This window comes from Amphiprion ocellaris, chromosome 22 (genome assembly GCF_022539595.1).
Source record: "Amphiprion ocellaris isolate individual 3 ecotype Okinawa chromosome 22, ASM2253959v1, whole genome shotgun sequence".
Taxonomy (NCBI): domain Eukaryota; kingdom Metazoa; phylum Chordata; class Actinopteri; family Pomacentridae; genus Amphiprion; species Amphiprion ocellaris.
Genome location: NC_072787.1, coordinates 26,703,676 through 26,722,673, shown reverse-complemented (window position 1 = coordinate 26,722,673; position 18,998 = coordinate 26,703,676). Strand labels below are relative to the sequence as shown.

Genomic DNA, 18,998 nt, shown 5'->3' with positions numbered 1-18,998 from the left:
CTTATTGTGGTGGTTTGGTATCTTTTTATAGCTTTTTTGAATTTTTTTTGGTTTTTGCATTTTTTGTGTGTTTTCTTGCATCTTCTTTGGTTTCTTGCATCTTTTGTGGTGATTTTGTATATTTTTGTGACATTTTTGTTTTTTTTAATTGACTTTTTTGCTTCGTGTTGTGTTTTTTCCCAATTGTGGTGGTTTTGTATCCTTCTGTAGTTCCTCTGAAAAATATTTTTGTGTTTTTTGGGATCTTATTGTGGTGGTTCTGTACATTTTTGTGGCATTTTTGCATCTTACTGTGATGACTTTTTCTTTTTATAGTTTTGTAAAAATATTTTTTGTGCTGGTTTTGCATCTTATTGAAATTTGAAATCTTCTGTGGTGATTTTGGACATTTTTTGTGACATTTTAGCACCATTTTGCATCTTGTCATAGTTTTCTTTCTAAATATTTTTGTGGGTTCTTTTGTATCTTATTGTGGTGGTTTTTCATGATGATATCAGAGATGACATCATCTCCCAGGTGTGTGTCTGTGTCTCACCTGGCTCTGCAGCTCGCTCTGCTGCCTCAGTCTCAGGTTCTCAGGAGTGTCGGCCACGATGGTGAACGACGTCTTGGGGTAATGTCTGCAGACAAAAACAGATTAGAACTTTAGAACTTTCAAACCTGTGTGGCTTCAGGGAGGAGTTCCAGGTTTACAGGTGACAGGTAGACTGAGGATGAAAGTTTTAAATCAACGTTCAGTCCTTTCTAACAGTGAAAGCTGAGAAATGTCTGAGTGTTTTCTGAAACAATGAACCATTGAAAAGTCTGAAATAAACATTAACTCTCCTGATCTCAGCCAACCTTTAGTCTCTAAAGGTGAACAAAGATCTATTCAGCTCCACTTCCTCTTCAGTCTGCTTCTATTTTTGTTACACGAGAAGAAAAAACTCTCTGACATCTTCAGGGATTGTTGCTGAAAGTTCACCAATCTGTTTGTGGTGGTTTATATCTTGTGTGGGTTCTTTCTCTGGAAATTTTTGTGTGTTTTACATCATACTGTGGTATGTTTTTTATATCTTATTGAGGGTTGTATTTACATCTGTTGTGGTCTTTTTGTAAATCTTTTTGTAGCTTTGTGCATATTTTTGTGGTTGTCAGCATTTAACGTGGTGGTTTTGTCCAATTTTGTAGTTTATTTAGTATATTGTTTTGTGCATCTTATTGGGGTAATTTTGTATGTATGGGATAGATTAGATATATCTACCCAATCTCTATACACTGCATAATAATAATAATAATAATAATAATAATAATAATAATAATAATAATAATAATAATAATAATAATAATAATAATAATAATAATCATCATCATCATCATCACAAAATTCTATAATTTTTAAATAATAAAAACATAATCACTATTATTATTATACAAAACACTAATAACAATAATAATAATAATACAATTTTACTATTATTATTTTCAATAATACTATTATGATTATGATTATTATTATTATGATTATTATTATTATTATTATTATTATTATTATTATTATTATTATTATTATTATTATTATTATTATTATTATCATCATAGAGGACTATTTACTATTTAATGTACATTTTAATTGTAAAAAAAAAGAAAAAAGAAAAAAGTAAAAAATCAGTCTGTTTATAAATATTTGTCCTTTTACAATGCGACCATAAAATTACACATTTTTACTGTATTTAAATCAGTTAAAGCATTTTTATTAGATTTTAACAAGGTTTTATACTGATTTTTCTTTTCTTTTTTGGACAATTTGTGCGTTTGTTTGGGTGCAGACTTGGTCTAATGTTAGTTTAAGGTTAGGATTAGGTCATTAGTGGTCAAACAGAAACACTGCGGTCCGTTAGAGAAACCGTCGCCGTCCTTTACTTCAGTTTTTTTTCACACAAACTCAGAAACTAATTTGGGCCCAAAGCTTCAGTTCACCTGCTGCCGTCGCCAACGGCAACCAGCGATGCTTTGTTCGTTAGCTGCAACTCGATCCTCAGAGACAAAGAGCTGCTCTGTGGGACGTTTAACACACACACACACACACACACACACACACACACACACACACACACACACACACACACACACACACACACACTCTACAGTTTTCACTGTAAAGCTGCACGAACCTGAAACTTCTGTTAATTCCATTAATTCATTCAATAAAACAGAAGACGAAGGTTTTTGTTAAACTGCAGGAAACTAGAATAATTAAAAAATAATAATTTACATGTTGACTGTAAAAAGAAAAAACAGGACAAAACTGCAAATAAAGTTAAAAAAACTGTATTTTCACAAATAATAATTGACATTTTTACTGTGTAAAATGAGACTTTATACTGTATTTAAATCTGCAAAAAAAACACAAAAAATACCAGATATTTGAAAAGAAAGATTGTGTATATTAAGGGTTGAAAAATGGTTTTAAACTGGTATTTTACAAATTCTTTTCTTTATTTTTTATTACATTTTATAACTGTATTTCAATGTGTAAAAAAGATATTTCATAAATATTTGCTGATATTTTAAAGAAAAATTTGCATATGAAGGACTGAAAAACGATGAATCATTTATTAAAACTGTTATTTGACAGATTTTTTAAAATCCACATCAAAAATTTGTATTTCTACCAATTTTAAAACACATTCATACATTTTAATTATTTTATACTGTATTTATAGATTATTTTACACACATTTACTGTTTCTGTTGCAAACAAAAATATTTGTTCTTTTACAATGTTTGTAAAATTACATTGTCATATAATTTTACAGAAATTTTGTGTTATTCAAAAGACAAATTATGTTTGTCAACGACTAAAAAACGGTCAAAAATTATTATATTTTATTGCTGTTGCAGATCATATTTTTCTAGAATTTCTGAACATACAATTACAAAAACAAACAAATAAACAAATAAATAAATAAATAACATCTACGTCAAAAATCAGGTAATTTCTTCTCATAATGTTTTAATTTTAATCATCAAAAAATAATAATATTTTACAGACAGCTGCAGTTATTTTCACCACTTTTGCCTGTAAAATTACACCATTACATATTGGATTTAAATCTGCAAATAATATAATTATTGTACAGATATATACCGTTATTTAACTGTTTTTGTTAAATTACAGATAAAAAAAATTAATTATACGTCAAATATTTAAAAAATTAAAAACTGTAAATAATGTTTAAAAATCTGTGTTATTATAAATGATAATTATTTCTTTTATAATGTGTGGCTGTAAAATTGGACTATTTAATTTTATAGATAGTTGCTCTTTTCTTCAGTTTCTACAGTTTTTCAAGTGTGACAACATTCCAGCATTTTTAAAATGTGTTTTTGGCTCCTTTTGTGCCAGATTTTCACAGTTTTTTAATTGATTTTTCTGGTTTTACAGTGTTTCTTCTCAGTCGCCACAGAAGATCAGGTTCATTTAAATCACAATCTGTCAGACAAACACTAATTAAAGCGGCTGTTTAACAAACACGAATGACCCTCTTTCAGCTAAATATAATCTCAAACACACACCAGAGGAACACACCGGAGCACAAAGCAGCGTCGCAACACGAACACACAACGTCCTTTAAAGCGCTGCTAGTGAAACCCGAACACACTTCCTGCTTTTCTCTGATTCACACATTTACGACACGATGCATTCAGGGGCGGAACGTGGAGACGGATTTAGACTTACTATTGTCTGGAACGTCACTGTGGTATTTGTGACGCACAATTAGCATCCAGACACACAAACTCAGCGTCCAGACACACAAAGATCAGCTGCGTCATCTCTGCACCTCAGCGACAAACACTCAGCCGTTATTCCAGGCTCATTTTGGGATCTAATGTCTAATTCCAGCGTCACCAGACTAAAAGAGTTTTAGTAAAGTTCAGCTTTTGTTTAAACTTTCCCACCAGGATGAAAACTTTCAAATTCAGGTCTTTACAGCTAAAAAAGTGTAAAACTTTGAGCAGCATGTTGCTCATCGAGGCGTCAGAATAACATTTACAGTCATTAAAGTGCAAAATTCACCCCGAAGCCAAGAAATATCATAAAATAACAGACAAAACTACACCGTTAATCACAGACAGAAACTGTAAAACAGAATGAATCATCAGATTTTCAGCCAAATTGAAGCTTAAAATTGTGATATTCCATCAGATTCACTTTATTCTACATTTTAAAAATTGCTAAAAATAAACCATTTGCACAAAAAATATTCTGCAAAAAACAAAAAATTCTGCATTCATCACCGGAACTATGAAGTTATGACTGTTTTAATTGTGACCAACAGTCATGTGACTAAAATTCAGACACTTTTCAGGTGAACTGCAGGCAGTGTTTAAACAAAGACGAGGAAAGTTGTGTTGATTCCATAGAGGTTATCAAAATCACTTTATTCTGTGTCTCATTTAAAAATTCACCAAAAATATGCCATTTGCATTGAAAAGATTCTATAAAAAACAAAAAAATCTGCGCTTCTTGGCGAAACCATAAAGCCATTTGTGACTCAGCTGCAACCAACAGTCATGTGACTAAAATTGAGACACTTCAGCTGAACTGCAGGCAGTGTCAATAAAGTCAAATAACGAGGAGACAAGTTGTGTTGACTCCATACAGGTTATTAAAATCACTTTATTCTACATGTCTCATTTAAAAATTCATCAAAAATATACCGTTTACACCAAAAAGATTCTGTAAAGAACAAAAAATTCTGTGCTCTTTGGCAAAAATGTGAAGCTGTTAGTGACTTCACTGCAAACAACAGTCATGTCACAAAAAATCTGAGTTTTCAGGTGATCTGCAGGCAGTGTTCACACAGAGCGGATAGGAAATATGGAAAAAATCATCAACATTCTATTTGTCCCATTTGAAAATATGCCAAAAATACATAGTTTCCATCAAGGAGATTCTGTAAAAAGCAAAAAATTCTGCATTAATCAGCAGAACTGTGAATTCATTAGTGATTCAGCTGTGACCAACAGTCACATGACTAAAATTCAGAGTTTGTGGTCATTTGTGGGCTCGATTCACTCTGTTTTATTGACATCTTGAGGATGATTGAATTGTCCTCCATCCTCAAGACGTCAATCAAAACTGCTGTTAAGAAGGGCGTCATCGGCAAAGAAATGATGTCAAACATTTGAGTTTTTGTGATATAAAGGGTCATAGGACACAGCTCTTGTCTCCAAGTGAGGCAGAGAACTTTTTAAATGACTCTCATATATCCACATTTCAGTCCCCGCTAGCAGGTATCATGTCAGCTGTCACAGTAACTAAAGGACGTCATCTGCAAAGAAATGACGTCAAACATTTGAGTTTTGCGATACAAGGCTTCACAGGACACAGCTCTTGTTTCCAGGTGAAGCCAAAAACTTTTTAAATGACTCCCGTACATCACCATTTCAGGCCCTGCCACCAGGTATCATGTCACAGTAACTAAAGGGTTCATAGGACACAGCTTTGCTTCAAAGTGAGAACAAGAACTTTTGAAAAGACCTTCATACATCCACATTTCAGTCCCTATCATGTCAGCTGTCACAGTAACTAAAGGGCATCATCTGCAAAGAAATGACCTCAAATATTTGAGTTTTTGGGATATAAGGCTTCATAGGACACGGTTAATCCTCTTGTTTCCAGGTGAGGCAGAGAACTTTTTGAATGACCCTCATACATGCACGTTTCAGGCCCTATCCTGTCAGCTGTCACAGTAGCTATAGCGAGAAGCAACAACAACACAAACAACACATGGACAGAAGACGAGCTTCTTCACCATCCCGCTGACATGAGCCAACATGGCTGCCGCTCTTCTGGTGAATCACCGACAGGGAGGCAGATGAAGTGTGTTGGAAAGTCTGGCTTCCCTCCATCTTCCTGCTTAGGTGTTGATGAAAATCTCAGTGTGGCTTCAGGACACACTTGGCTGCCGTCGGACTTCGTCACAGTCCAACAGCATTGCAGGAAGGCACAAACCTGCATCTGCTGTCACAACTAAGCATGCAGCATTTGTTTGCATGCTAAAAACTGCATGGAAATGTGCATAAACACCCAGTTTTAAAGGCTGCTGCAGCTGCAACATTTTAACTGTCATTTTTAAAAACAATTTACTGCTATTTGACAAATTTTTTACAAAAAAACAGACAAAATATCCACAAAAAGAGACTAAATGACGCTCAAAACAGGCAAAATAATCATAAAAAGAGACAAAATGTGCCCAAAATTGTCAAAATGACCACAAAAATAGACAAAATTACTCTAACACTAGACAAAATCACCACAAAAAAGACAAAATGACCCACAAAATAGACTACATAACCAAAAAAAGAGACAAAATATCCACAAAAAGAAATTAAAACAGAAAAAATGACCACAAAGTGGACAAAACGGCCACTAAAAGAGACAAATTGACCACAAAAAGAGACAAAATGCCCACAAAATGGACATAATGACCCAAAAAACAAAGAAAATGTCCACAGACATTGACAAAATGACCCATAACATAGACAAAAGTGTCCACACAAAGAGACTGAATGACCACTAAAAGAGACTAAATGACCACAAAAAAGACAAAATGACCACAAAAAAGACTGACTGATGACCTCAATAGACAAAATGTCCACCAAAAAAACAAAATGACCCCCACAACAGATAGAATGACTCTGCAATAGACAAAATGACCACAAAAATAGACAAAATGAACCACAAAATAGACAAAATATCCACAAAAAGAGACATCATGACCACTAAAATCACAAAATGACCACAAAACTGACAGTGACCCCTACAATAGAAAAAAATACCCCAAAATGACCTCCACAATAGACAAATTTACCACTAAAAGAGGCTAAATAACCCTATTATAGACAAAATGACAGAGGCAAAAGATAACCACAATGATGATTTCAAACCACAGTTGGGCTAAACTGATAAAAAAATGTCAAACTTGGCAGCAGAAAGGGAGATCAAACACCGACACACACCTCCTCATTAGATCCCAGTTCAGCAGCACCAACCTCCACAAACCTGAATCACAGCTTTACTACTCCTCTGCACTGTTTGGTAATAAACCAGGAAAGGACCAGTTCACTGCTTTATTTATCACAGCTTCACTGATCTCATTTAAAAAACCCAGACCGTGGTGCCATTAATCGTCAAAAAAAAAAAAATCAGCTGATTAGTTATTTTACAAGAAAAAAAGCCTGCAGTCAACAGGAACATCAACATTTAGTATCGATATTTTAAAAATGGAGCCATCACATACCACAGATGTTTGGATTTACATTTTTACTATAGATATTTAACTATATACATCCAAATTGATCCAAAATTTGTCCAAAGCAACGAAAAAATGTCCAACCTGACTTAAGAATTTTCCAAAATAACTTTAAACTAGGACAATTTGAGACATTCTTGAGAAGATTTGTCATTCTGAACGAATTTCAGTCCAGTTTTGAGTCTCTGTTCACCATACTGAATGTATCTCCAACAACATGCTCCTCTGTTCACTGTTTCTGAGTCATGTTACTTTTATTTTACTGATCCAGTAGCTTTGATTTTCCTCTTAATCTCTCTGTGGAAACATTGCCTGCAGTTCAACCTGAAGTTATTAATTTTTCCGCGACCACTCGACTGCTGACTACAGTCGAAATGTTTAGACTTTAGAATGGTGAAAAAACGTCCATCAGTTTCCCAGAAGCCTCGTTTTGTCCATCCAACATCCGAAAACCCAAAACTATTCAGTTCACTGTGATATAAGGCAGAGATGAGCAACAAATCTTCACTCTTCACATTTCAATGCGAGCTATACTTAATTTTTTTTAAAAAGCAAAAAATGAGCACAGAAATTCGACAGTTTTGGTGTCATTGCGTGAACACTGGTGTGAGGAAACCACAGAAACAGGGAAACGGCTGAACGCTGTGATCTCTGCAGTCTGAGCTCTTCAACCGGTGGCCTAGTTTGACATTCGACACAGTGTAGCATGGAACTCCTCCAGGCCGGACTCAGTCAGACTGTCTTTATAAACCCACGAGACGTCTCACCTTCTACATCAACCTAACAGGTGAGGCTGTGACCACATTAAACATTCGATGTGGTGGAAGAACCACAACGTTAAACACACAACTCAAGGTGTAAAAATAAAAGGAGAGAAATGCTGGAGACAACCTGCAGTGGTGTTTCAGAGAGACAACATGACCACGAAGAGAAAAAAAGACACAAAATTACCAGAGGATAACACAAAATCACCACCAGAATAGATAAAATCACCATAAAAATAGGCAAAATGAAAACAAATAGACAAATTGACAACAAAAGTAGACAAAATGATTATAAAAATAGACAAAATGAACACAAAACTAGACAAACTGGCCAAAAAAAACAAAACAAAATGACCCAACAATAGACAAAATGGTCACAGAGAAAAATGGACACAAAATAACTAGATACACCGAATGACCACAAAATAGACAAAATAACCACAAAAATAGAAAAAATGAACACAAAGAGAGATAAAATCAACACAAAGATAGACCCACAAAATAGAGAAAATGAACACTAAAACAGACAATGACCACAAAAATAAAATGTAAATACAATGAAATACAATGCGATTTGATACAATACCATATGTTACGCTACTTTACAATATGCTACGATACGATACCACACAATTTCATCAAATATGATACAATACGATGCATAATGACACAATTTGATACAATACATTTGATACGATTTGATACGATATGATACGTTCGGAAAAGATACGATAAAATTTCATACAATACCACACGTTACGATTCGTTACAATATGCTACGATACGCTATGATACGTTACGAGACTTTATGATATGATACATTTTGTTACAAAACACTACTATACGCTACGATAAAATTTGATTCAATCCGATACGGTACAACATGCTACGATATGTTATGATACGCTATGATATGCTACGATGCGTGACAACATGCTACAATACGCTAAGATACGCTACGATAGAATACGATACGATACAACATGCTACGATACCCTATGATACGTTACAACATGCTAGAATACGCTACAATATGCTACGCTTACAGTACGATATGATACGGTACAACATGCTATGATACGCTACAATACGATACGCTACGACATGGTAGAACATGCTATGATACACTACGATACGTTACAACATGCTATGATACGTTATGATACACTATGATATACTACGATGCGTTACAATGTGCTACAATACGCTAAGATACACTACGATACAATTTGATCCAATACGATACGCTACAACATGCTACAATACACTATGAAACGCTACAATACGCTACGATATGCTATGATACGTTACAACGTGCTACAATATTCTATGCTACGATACAATATGACTCAATACGACACGCTACAATATGCTATTAGATATTAAGATTGTCCACATTCTCTGGATGTGGATCAATATTGCAAATAAAAAAGGTTCTGCACAGAAAATATTCCTTCATGAGTAGAAAAATCAACAGAGAAGGACTAATATTTCACAGAAATGATGACTTTATGACTTATGTTTTGGCTTGAAATAAATAAAACTGAACTGAATCTTAAGCATTTTTTATTATTATGTAATGTACAATAAAATAAGGCTCAAATAAAATCATTAAATTCTTTCCAACTATGTTCCTCAAAAGCTCAAAAATGAAAAGACCTGAAACAGAAAAAGTTCTGGTGTTTGATTTCTTCACTTTGGCTGTAAAACGTTTAAAGCTCCTGAACGCTTCGTCGTGGTTTTCTGCTGGTGGCAGCGCTGATAAAAGGCTGTGACAAATGAGGGGAGTTAATTCAGGCTGTGATTATTTAAGGAAGAGATATTATCATGAAGAGGATTTAACGGCAGGTTGAGAACTCATAAAGAACAGAAAGAAGTGACGCAAGATTTTAGATTCCTCGAACAGGAGTTAACACGTTTAAGTTAACAGATGCCATAATTTCAAAAAAGACTCTTTAAAAGGTTGTTAAAGTGGCGTCACACTGAGTCCTCGGTAGGAAATAGATCTGTCTGTTATGTAATCACCCTCAATATTCCCAAAATAAGATAAACAGACGTGTGGCTGTAATCAGGCCTGTCAGTCCTTCCTCTTTATCAAACACAATCTCTTCCTTTTGTCTCTCAGTCTGACGGTTTTCTCCTTTAATTCAGGACACACGGCTTCGACCGACCATTTCCACGTTTTCCTTCCATTTCTCCAGTCAAGAAACCAAACTCAGCTTTTTGTACGTCAACGCTCTGAACACCAAAACCCACCGGCAAAACTTGCAAAGGGAAAGAAAATGAAAACAAGGAATGGAAATGAAAGAATAAAAAAGAATGGAAAACTAACAAAGGGAAGGGGAAGGAAAACAAGAAAAGGAAAGGAACCAAGGAAAAAGGAAAGACAAGGATATAAAAAAGAAATGAAAGGAAAGAACAGTCAGGAGAAATGATGAAATGAAAAGGAAGACAAATACAGTGGAGGAGGAAGATTAATAGTAGAGGAAGGAGAGTTAGAGAAGAGAAAGGAGAAGGAGGATGGAAACAGAAGAAATGAAGCTCGGCCTGCTGAGTGTTTCTGAATACTGACGACTGTTTCTGTCCTCGTCTTTCTCTTCACTCGATCATGCGTAACCTCTTCAATCATCCCTCCATCCTCTTCTCCTCTCTACTTGTTTGATTTTTTAAAAACCGTCTTTAACTTGGTCTTTGTCTCGGTTTCTGCTGCTCGACTCCGTTCAGCAGATTCCCGACTGGAAGCGTGAAAGATTAGACAGAGGGTTACGTAAGTTTCTCGTCTCTCTTTGTCTCCAGGATTTATCCCCGTTCTCTCCTCTCTCCGTTCGGTTTCTCTCCATGGAAGATAAATATGTTTGTTTGTGTCATAGAAGTGACTGGCCACCGGTTTCTATCCTCAATCCGAGCATCAAACTGACCATCAAAACACCAAAATTATACAGAAAAACCACGAAAAGTTGGGAAAAGTTTAAAACTGATGAAGCAGAATGCAACGCAAAGGAAACAAGGAGAAAGGACAGGTAAGGAAATGAAAGAATAAAAAAGAACGGAAAACTAGCAAAGGGAAAGAAAGGAAATAAGAAAGGAAAAAAATTACACAAAAAAGTTTGGGAAAGTTTAAAACTGATGAAGCAAAATGCAACGCAAAGGAAACGGAGAAAGTAAAGAATAAAAAAGAAAGGAAAACTTACAAAGGGAAGGAAAGGAAAGGAAAAGAAAGGAATGGAAAGATTAAAATGAAAGGAAAACTTGCAAAAGAAAGGAAACAAAGATAAAGGAAAGGAAACAAAGGAAAGGAAAGAACAAAAAAGAAAGAAAAACTTGCAAAGGAAAGGAAAGGAAAGAGAAAAAATGAAAGGAAAACTCAAAAAGGGAAGGAAAGAATAAAAAAATTATGCAAAAAGTTTGGGAAAGTTTAAAATTGATGAAGCAAAATGCAACGCAAAGGAAAGGAAACAAGGAGAAAGGACAGAATAAAAAAGAGAAGAAAATTTGCAAAGGGAGGTAAAGCAAAACAAGGAAAGGAAATGAAACAAAGAAAGGAAATGAAACGGAAAGGAAAAATCACAAAGGACAGGAAAGGAAAACTTGCAAAGGGAAGGAAAGGACAAGAGAAAAGGAAAGGAAAGAACATAAAAAGGAAACGGAGAAAGAAAGGAAAGGAAAAGCGAGTACTTAGAAAAGGAAAGGAAAAATTTGCAAAGGGAAAGAAAATGAAAATGGGAAGGAAAGGAAATAAAAAGAAAGGAAACAAAGGAAAGGAAAGAAGAGGAAAGGAAAACTCACAAAGGAAATGAAAGGATGAGAAGGGATGAAAGGAAAGAAAACCTGTAAAATACCAGTTTAAAAAATATTAGAAAAAATATATATATAACTCAACATGATCAGCTAGAAAACAGTAGAACATTTCAGTATACTCCCTGTTTTGACACTTAGATTTTTATTTTGTTTCAGTCTTGCTGTAAAAATAGGCCACCAGTGATATTTAGTGCTTGAAGTTTTTCCTTCTGTGACTGATCTGTGCTTTTTAAACTCTCGTCCTGTGCAGTCACTCAGTCTGCTGAAAATATCCTGCAGATCTGCTTCTGTTCGGAGGCACAAACCAGCAGAGTTTTCTCTCCGTCTGCTGCTGAATCTGTGCACAAAGCGACCGGAGTAATCTGGGTTATGTGGGCAGCAGTTATGTAAGCGCATGTCTTGATCGTCGCAGCGATCCGAGCCGGTAAACTCTCATTAACATGCAGACAACGAGCACAATCAACACATGTAGACTCACACTGATGTACCGACAGAGGCCAGGAACCAGCAACCTCCTTCAGACTTCATGTGTCTTCATGGGAGCAGCTGGTGAGCAGCGTTATGTAACCGGCTTTGATTATTACTAATCTGCATAAAAGATAACTTAATTAAACAGAAATGAGCTTCAGCAGACTTCCTCTCTGCTGCTCTTTTCAAGGAAGGAAGGAAAGGAAAACAAGGAACGCATAAAAGGAAAGGAAAACTCACAAAGGAAAGGAAAGGAAAGGAAAGAATAAAAAGAAAGGAAAATTTGCAAAGGGAAGGAAAGGGATACAAGGAAAGGGAAGGGAATTTAAGCAAACTGTAGCCTCTATCAATCAATGTGAGGCATTTAGGGAACTTCCGTAAACGGTAGCATCTACCTCTGAAAATTAGGTATTTAAGGAACATCAATTGATGAGAAGGGTTCCTTAATATCTCTAAAATGTAGCGTTTACTGATGGATATGAGGCGTTTAAGGGACATCAGTAAATTGTAGCTGGTGGTCATAACTGCAGATCTATGAGCTCGTAGGAAATTAAACTATTAAGGTTTGCTCTGTTAGTCAACATAGTGAATTTAAAGTTGAAGAACATGGAGAGGACAGAAGAAACGGTGCTTGTTGTCGTCTCTGAGGATTGTTTTTTCAGGACTCGCGGCCCACAAACCCACAGACACAGAAATAGTCCCTGATTGCGAGTGTGAATTACAGGACTGTGCTATTAGAGCCCTTCACAGCGAGACCTTTGAGTGGAAATGCCAGCAGCTGCAGCTGGCGTTCAGGTTGTAAGTGCTGTTTGTTTACAGGAGCAGACAAAGCCAAAGTGTTCGACGAGCTCGAAGGAAACACCTTTTCAACCTCACAGGGTCACAGGTTGCTCCAACCTCTGCCATTATGTCCACTGTTGTGAGTTTGTGTTTCTGTCTGTGTGTTTCTAGAGGCATGAAGTCGAGGTGGACAAAGTGAGACTTTGTTCTCTAAAGTGCTGTGATTCAGAAGACCTTTTCTGTGATAAAACTACAAGAAATCAACTGTTCAGTTCCCCTGTCATTCAAGGAACAGACAGACATAGTTAGAAGGAAACTCCAAAGTACTTGTCTAAATCTGACATCAAAAGTCTTTTTTTCATGACTTTCTAACTAATTTTTAATCTCACAGCCATCTGAGTTGCAGCTACTGATGCAGACTAAAAGTTTCTCTGTGCAGAGCTGACCAGTAGTATCTAGAGGCGTTCAGGGAACTTCTGTAGAGAGTAGTATCTACTGGTGGATGAGGGGCGCTCAGGGAATTTCTGTAGACAGTAACTCTACCGATGGGTGTGGGATGTTTAGGAAATTTCTGTAAACATCTACAAATAGTTATGGGGCGTTTAGGAAACAATGGCAAGTTGTAGCATATACCGATGGTGTGGGGTATTTGTGAAACTTCTGTGAACTGTAGTGTCTATGGATGGATATGAAAAGTTTCTAGAACATCTGTAAAATGTAGCGTCAACAGATCAATGTGAGGCGTTCATGGAACATGAATAAACTGTAACATCTACCAATGAAAATGAGGTATTTATGGAACATCTGGAAATCGAAGTATCACTAGATGGATGTGAGGTGTTTACGGAACATGAGTAAATTGTAGCATCTACCAATGAAAATTAGGTATTTATGGAACATTGGTAAATTGTAGCATCTATCAATTAACATGAAAAGTTAAAAGAACATCTGAGGCTTTTACGGATCATCAGCAAATTGTAGCGCCTAATGATGAATGTGAGGCATTTATAGAACATCTGTAAATTGTAGCGTCAACAGATGGATGTGAGGCGTTTATGGAACATGATTAAATTGTAGTATCTACCAGTGAAAATGAAAAATATAAGGAATATCTGTAAATTGTAGAATCTATCAGTGGACATGAAAAGTTCATAGAACATCTGTAAAGTGTAGCATCACCAGGTGGTTGTGAGGTGTTTAAGAAACATCGGTAAATTGCAGCGCCTCCTGTTGGAAATGAAGCATTTCGAGAACATCTACATTTAGCATCAACAGATGGATGTGAGGCGCTTTAGGAGCACCAGTAAACTGTAGCATCTATCAATGGACATGAAAAGTTTCTCGAATATCTGCAAAGTGTAGCGTCAACAGATGGATGTGAGGCATTTAGGGAACACGAGTAAACTCTAACATGGATCTTGCAGGTTACTACAAGCTCTCAGACTGCCACCATTATAATCAGTAACATGGTCAGGGGTCAGGGCCATCCCTTTAAGAACCATTCTGAGGTTTCCATCACAGGCTGTAATTTACTTGTCGCTTTAAAGTTCTGCCTCCTTGGAGGGTTTTTCATTCCGTGTCTGTGAAGGTCTGAACATGCAAACTAAACATCTTCTCCAGGCAGTAAACGGCAGCGTGGTGCATCGAGCTGTGCAGATAATAACAAGCAGAGCGTGTTAGCAGCAATGTGACAGATTCAGCAGAGCCAGCAGGGCCGGGCTCGAAACCAAAACCACCAAAACCGACCGACACCAAAACCACCGCTGCTATAAAAACCTTAAAGATAGGAGCAGAGGCACAAAATAACTCAGCAGCTATAGCCGGCGGAGGGTGTTTACACTCAGAGATGCTTCAGAAATGTAAAAACACTTCCATAGATGGAACAAACAAACAATAATCACACTGCAATTATGACAGCATAACACAGTATAACATCACAAGGTACAAGACGTTATTTATAGAGTTACGTTAAAGGTCCTTCATTGTGCACGTTTACAGTAAATTAATTACGTGTCGTGTCAGTGGTCTTTTTAAAATATTTTTCTGCTCAAAAACACCACAAAGACGGTCCATTTCACCTCTTTGACCTCCTGGTTGTAGTCCTGTTCCACACATACTGTTTAACTGATGTCCCCATGTCCTTCAGGAAGAAAATTCTCTCTGCGTCATTGATTGACAGCTTGGACAAAAATGGCTGACTGGACATCTGCCGACACCACAAGACCTGGACCTTCTATCATTTCCAACTTTGTACTACTTTCCTGCTTCTACTATTACTACCACTGCCACTTCAACTACTAATACTACTACAACTACTACTTTAAGTATGGCTAGCACAAATCAAAGCTAACATTGCACATTACTGCTGCTGCTACTCCTACTTCAACAACTACTACAACTAGTACAACTAGTACCACTACTATTTTACCTACTACAACTATTACTACCACTGCTACTGTTGCTACTATTACTACTGCTACTAGCATCAAAGCTCATGTTAGCCACATTATTGCTGTTGCTACTACTATTACCACTACTACTTCAACTACTACTACAACTATTACTACTACCACTGCTCCTACCACTATCAAAACTAATGTTAGCCACATTTCTGGTCCTGCTACTATTACTACTTCAACTATTACTACTAGTTACTAACAGTTACTACTACTATTTCAACTATTACTATGACTATTACTACTCAGACTACAGCTACTGCAACTATTACTACTACCACTGTTGCTACCACTATCAAAACTAATGTTAGCCACATTACCAGAGCTACTACTATTACTACTTCATCTATTGATACTACAGTTACCACTACTACTTCAGCTACTATTATAACTATTACTACTCCCACTACAATTACTACTACCACAACTACTGTTACTGCTACTACAATCAAAGCTAATGTTAGCCACATTACTGGTGCTGCCACTATTACTACTACAGCTATTACAACTACAGTTACTACTACTACTACTTCAACTACTATGATGACTATTACTACTCCCACCACAGCTACTACTACTACAACTATTACTACTACCACTACTCCTGCCACTATCAAAACTAATGTTGGCCACATTACTGCTGCGGTCCTTACTACAACTTCTACTACAACTACTACTAATACAACTATTACTGCTACTAATACTACTGCTACCATCAAAGCTAATGTTAGCCACATTGCTGGTGCTGCTACTATGACTACTTCATTTAATACTACTACAGTTATAACTACTTCTTCAACTACTACTATGGCTATTACTACTCGAACTACAGCTACTACTACTGCAACTGTTACTATTACCACTGCTGCTACTACAATCAAAGCTAATGTTAGCCCCATTACTGGTGCTGCAATTGCTACTACTACTGCTACAACTATCACTACCACATCAGCTTCAGCAACTATTACAACTCCTACTACTACCACAACTACTACTTCAATGACTAATACTACTATTATTACTACTACTACTACTACAAAACTGATGTTAGCCACATTGGCTGCGCAACATTTTATCACTGAGGATTTTCCTATTGTTCTGAGGACATTTCCATCAATAACAAACACAATCCACTGGGTGTTCAGTTCTTCAGATGCTAGCGGTACATGAAGACTCTTGTGTTCAGTCGTGCAGCCAACAGCAGAACTTTTGGTGAACTTTGAGGCATTTTAAAGTTAGCATAAGCAGCTCTAGAAAGTAAATAAACCTGGAGGACTGAGATCCAGCTACTCATTCAGGGGTCGGAGCTATACAAACGTTAAACTAGACGACTACTGCTTAGTTAGCACAGAGCTCAAATTCTCGACTAGTCTCTCTAGTTGTTGGGGGGTATTGAGAAAGTAAATGTCTTTACATCTTTTCGCTTTTGTTTTGCACCACAAACACAATAAAAATGGATTTTCACCACACGGGACCTTTAAGAGAATAAAAGATTGGTGACTCACGCGTTGCAGTAGGGCTTCTTGTCATAGCCTTTGTAGTTCTTCATGTTCAGGGTCATCTTGCAAACCTCGCAGTGGAAGCATCCTTTGTGCCAGTTCTGAACAAACACACAGTCATATGCAGGTATTAGGCCACATTAGGCCTGAGGCATGTTTATGAAAAACTATTCTCAAACTGTGGACTACATCTTATTGTTTTCTTCAGCAGATTGAGCTTTTGAGTCCTCATGGAGAAGGCTCGGTTGTTATTCAACGACACAAGTGTTGAGATTCGGTTGTGTTATAAGCAACCACCTCTCCTAGAAACTTATATTCCTATGCAACTAAAATGCATCCTCATTTACATTTTGAAGTGAACATAAATTCAGTTTTAAACATATTTTCTAGTTCGACCGAGGCTCAAACAACTTTTCTTTGCTGCTTGATACGAAAATAACACTTTCACGGTTCCCATGACTAAACTACAAGAGAAGTCTCGTAGAACATTGTTTACTGCAGTTTGGTGCTGAAAAAACAATATTTTTAGCTTCATTTCCAAGACACAGTTATTTTTTTCAATCAATATGTCTCTAGTTGTCAAATGCCTTCAGTTTCATTGATTTTCAGTGTTTTATCCAACAAGTTAATTTGAGGTTTCAGGTTTGCTTCTCCATCAAAGAGATTTATTTTTTGTGTTTGGTGCATCTCTGAAGCAGACATCCTTAATATCCGACTCATCAATGATACCAACACATAATAATTAGATTTAAAAGGCTCAAAGAAGCCTTTATTTTGAAAAAGTACTTGTGGTTCTTGAAACTGGAACAAACTGGATCCACAGAGTACTATCCTGACAACAATCTTAAAAGTTCTTCAGAGCACCATATTTACGATGTCCTTTGAGACAACTTTAGGGGTTTGTTGGCAGAAACAGTTCCTTAAAGAACCTTCCCTAAAAGGATCTATGTGGAACTAGGACGGGTTCCTCTCTGGCATCACTGACGAATCATGTCTGGTATGAGGGTAGATGTTCCAACATACGAGAGTCCCAACTGGATGCTTTACCTTGTTGTCCCACTTTTTGTCACATGACCATTACCTCACATACCTACATCACATGACACCAACTAAACCACCCCCATGACAACCAAAAAGTCCATCTACAGCTACAGGAAGTGATCAGATGGAATTTAAAGCTTCATGAAAAACCATTTATGTGAATTTTAGGTCAAAAACACATTTTCCCACATGAATAAAGGACCTTTAGGATCTGCTATAGACTGTGATATAAATTCATGCATGTAAACTGACATTTGTTGAGATGAAAATATGACACAAGTCAGAACTATTTGCTGATTCAAAATCCAGTTCAGATCTTCCTCCATCTGTTCCGAATTAGGATTATTCAAATCCTTAGAAAGTGACTAAATTATGTGTCTGCATGATCATGTGGCTTCTATATTAATCCTCTACTTAATTGCAGTGAAAGACTACAATGTGTGAAAATGCAGAACCACAGTGAAGTTGGAATATTATTCAGATAATGGATTCTTGATGACACAGACTAAAGGTTTGGGAAAGCTTCTACTTAAAGGAGTTCTCCTCTGACTCCTCTGGAGGAATAACAAGAAAGAGACTAGAGAGGGAGGCCACCAAGACACCTATGACTCCTCTGAAGGAGTTCCAGCTTCAGCAGCTGAGATGTTAGAGACTGTTTATACAACAACTGTTGTCTGTTCTTCACCAGTCAAAGCTTCATGGAGACAAAGAGAAAGACTCTGTTCGAAAAAATTCAAATTAAATCTGGACTACAGTTCACCAGAAGACATGTGGAGACTCTGAAGACACCTGGAAGAAGGTTCTTTGGTCTGACAAGACCAGGATGGAGCTTTATGACCATCAGACTATGTTTGGTTGATACCAAACACTGAAAATCATCACAAAAACATA

General features: G+C 36.5%; 1 protein-coding gene across 1 annotated transcript in view; it reads right to left on the bottom strand.

Moving 5' to 3' along the window:
- The window catches only part of LOC129347267 (LIM zinc-binding domain-containing Nebulette-like), a 35,771-nt gene that overhangs the window by 10,394 nt on the left and 6,379 nt on the right, over window positions 1-18,998 (bottom strand). The window contains exons 2-3 of the mRNA XM_055007094.1: window positions 17,073-17,167; window positions 536-620 (exon numbers count right to left, since the gene is read on the bottom strand). Coding sequence (XP_054863069.1) covers window positions 536-620; window positions 17,073-17,167 — 180 coding nt within the window. The remainder of the gene's footprint in view (window positions 1-535; window positions 621-17,072; window positions 17,168-18,998) is intronic.